At 39.6% G+C, this 2,811-nt stretch overlaps 1 protein-coding gene across 1 annotated transcript in view; it reads right to left on the reverse strand.

Annotated features, from left to right (window-relative positions):
- LOC101858595 (28S ribosomal protein S9, mitochondrial) overlaps nucleotides 1-2,811 on the reverse strand; it is a gene marked incomplete at its 3' end in the record, with an annotated part of 14,546 nt that overhangs the window by 8,765 nt on the left and 2,970 nt on the right. Inside the window, 2 exon segments of the mRNA XM_013087188.2 lie at nucleotides 578-681; nucleotides 809-965. Of these exon segments, the coding sequence (XP_012942642.1) occupies nucleotides 578-681; nucleotides 809-965 (261 nt within the window).

Consider the following 2,811-nt stretch of genomic DNA (forward strand, 5'->3'; position numbering starts at 1 on the left):
TGTGTCCAAAGAGTGTGTGTCCAAAGTGTGTGTGTCTTAGTCCAAAGTGTGTGTCCAAAGAGTGTGTGTCCAAAGTGTGTGTGTCTTAGTCCAAAGAGTGTGTGTCCAAAGAGTGTGTGTCCAAAGTGTGTGTGTCTTAGTCCAAAGAGTGTGTGTCCAAAGAGTGTGTGTCTTAGTCCAAAGAGTGTGTCCAAAGAGTGTGTGTCCAAAGAGAGTGTGTCCAAAGAGAGTGTCCAAAGAGTGTGTGTCCAAAGAGTGTGTGTCCAAAGCGTGTGTGTCCAAAGAGTGTGTGTCCAAAGAGTGTGTGTCTTAGTCAAAAGAGTGTGTCCAAAGAGTGTGTGTCCAAAGAGAGTGTGTCCAAAGAGAGTGTCCAAAGAGTGTGTGTCCAAAGAGTGTGTGTCCAAAGAGTGTGTGTCTTAGTCCAAAGAGTGTGTCCAAAGAGTGTGTGTCCAAAGAGAGTGTGTCCAAAGAGAGTGTCCAAAGAGTGTGTGTCCAAAGAGTGTGTGTCCAAAGAGAGTGTGTCCAAAGAGTGCGTGTCGAGAGTCCAAAGAGTGTGTCCGAAGCGTGTGTGTCTTACGTTGACGTCGTCCTGTGTGAAGCTGTCTGGGTCTTCCCCCATGATGTTGGCCAGGTGACGTTTCCCAATCTCATAGTCCGCGACCTCGGCTTTCATCATGTCATCTACCAAATAAATAAAATTTCCAATCACAGTTCAGCTTCACATCGAAACAAAGAAAAACTATTCTTCTATGTCAAGTTTCCAGAGCAACATTAACCTCACAACAAAGTAATTGACGTGATCCCTCACCGTGGGCTTTAGCTCTCTCCATGTACGCCCGCATGGCTCGGCTGATCGTCACGGCTTTGCCGCTGCTGGCTTTTTGCTTGCCGTCAGAGGACGAGGGAGACGGCGCTTCTGTACAGTTGTCTCTGCTACTTCCACTTCCAGCAATGCCATTTTGATTCTGCAGAGAAAAAAGTTATTAAAATTTAAGTTTTGTAAGTAAAAGAAATTAAGCACTTACAAGAGATTGGACTCAATAGGACACTGAGCTGCAAATGGAGTAGAACTAGATTCTATTTATAATACTTCAGGCCATTTTTGCTGGTGAAATTTATAAAATCCATATAATATTCCTTGACTATATACATAGCAACCACGATATATATATATATATTAGACAGACATCAAAGAATAAATTCAAGTAATTATTTATTATTATAAGCTCAAGGTAACCATGATAACCAAGCAAACATCCACTGTATTGGATAATTTCATCAAATTTCAAAAGCTATCTTCTCTTTTAGTTTTTGTTAGTTGGCTTTCATTTTTAGCAAGAACAAACTACAACACCTATAGATGTAATGAACAACTAACGCCAGATTTGTAATATTACGATTATGAAAATAATTATGGACTCTGGAAATGTGTGGATAAATAGAAAAAAAATCTCAAAATTCCCAACAAAAACACTGATTGTAATTTTATTCTTTTATTATCTTCAAAAAGGGCTCTATTTCAGTAAGGTCACCCATGGATGGACAACATGTAAAATAATGAAGCTATTCAGAAGAAAAATAAAGAACTAGATGTAATTTAAAGTCGGAAAGATAAATATTTGAAAAAAATGAAGAAAATATTTTTTTTAATGACCCAAAATTGCAAAATATTTTAAACCCATTTTTAAATGACTTCGAAACATAATTGATTGAAGCGGACGCTCAAAACTTTGATGAAAATGGATATACATCATGTAGGTTTAATAAACGAAGGGGAAAAAATGTATGTTGAAACGGGGTAAAAATGGGGAAAAATCCCACCCGAAGATGGTCTTAAGGGGAAGGAGCTTGGTCTTGGAAACTGCCAGAGAGCAAACCACGCGCTACGCAAAAATCATCACTATTAGAATCACAATCAGATGACGTGGCGGGCATCCCCCTATCGGGGTCAAACCTATGGCTGTTACTACTATAAATATGGGCCAATGGCGTTTAGCCTAGTTGTTCTCTAGCTATCCGCTTGTGTGGATGATGGTATGTCATGTCTAAACAGATGGGACCCACATTCTTAAGTAGTACCCGTCATGTGTGTATGATAAAAAAACAAGATATATAGAGTAACTCTAACCCTTACGGCGCTCTTTGGAAATTGCCTTCTCATTCCAATTAATACTTTGCCATTTTAAGCGTGAAGATTGTGTGGGTTTTTTTATTATTATTTTTGCCAGGGGGGCAAGCCCCCCTCAAACCCCACCTCTATCAGGGAGGCCAGCCCCCTTGAAACCCCCTACTATTAGGCTATTGTGCTCATTAATACACATCACGGAGGCCAGCCCCCCTCAAACCCCCTACCATTAGGCTAGTGCGCATTAATACACGCGTAAACACGGTGGGTCCACCAAAGTTAAATCCGGCCAAAATAATTTTTTAAATACAAAAATGGCAGAAAAATATATCTTGGCTAAAATGTAGTAGGGTTCACTTTTTGACTTAAAGACAAATTCGGAGTGTCTACGTACACGGTAACCGGGCACCTAGCCCCAGTGTCTACGTACACGGTAACTGGGCACCTAGCCTCAGTGTCTACGTACTCGGTAACTGGGCACCTAGTCTCAGTGTCTATTTTACATTAGCAATGACCACGAAAATCCTTTTTTTGCCAGAAAGTGTTTGCAAACAGGTGTATTTTGTAGCTTTATCTTCACAGAGCATGGAACTTTTTGAATTTTTGAAATCCATCAATAAACAAAAAAGTTACAGATTTTTTAATCAATTAATTTCTGGTACACTTTTATATATATAATGAAAAAA

The sequence above is a fragment of the Aplysia californica genome, unplaced genomic scaffold, assembly GCF_000002075.1.
Source record: "Aplysia californica isolate F4 #8 unplaced genomic scaffold, AplCal3.0 scaffold00020, whole genome shotgun sequence".
NCBI classification, from domain to species: Eukaryota; Metazoa; Mollusca; class Gastropoda; order Aplysiida; family Aplysiidae; genus Aplysia; species Aplysia californica.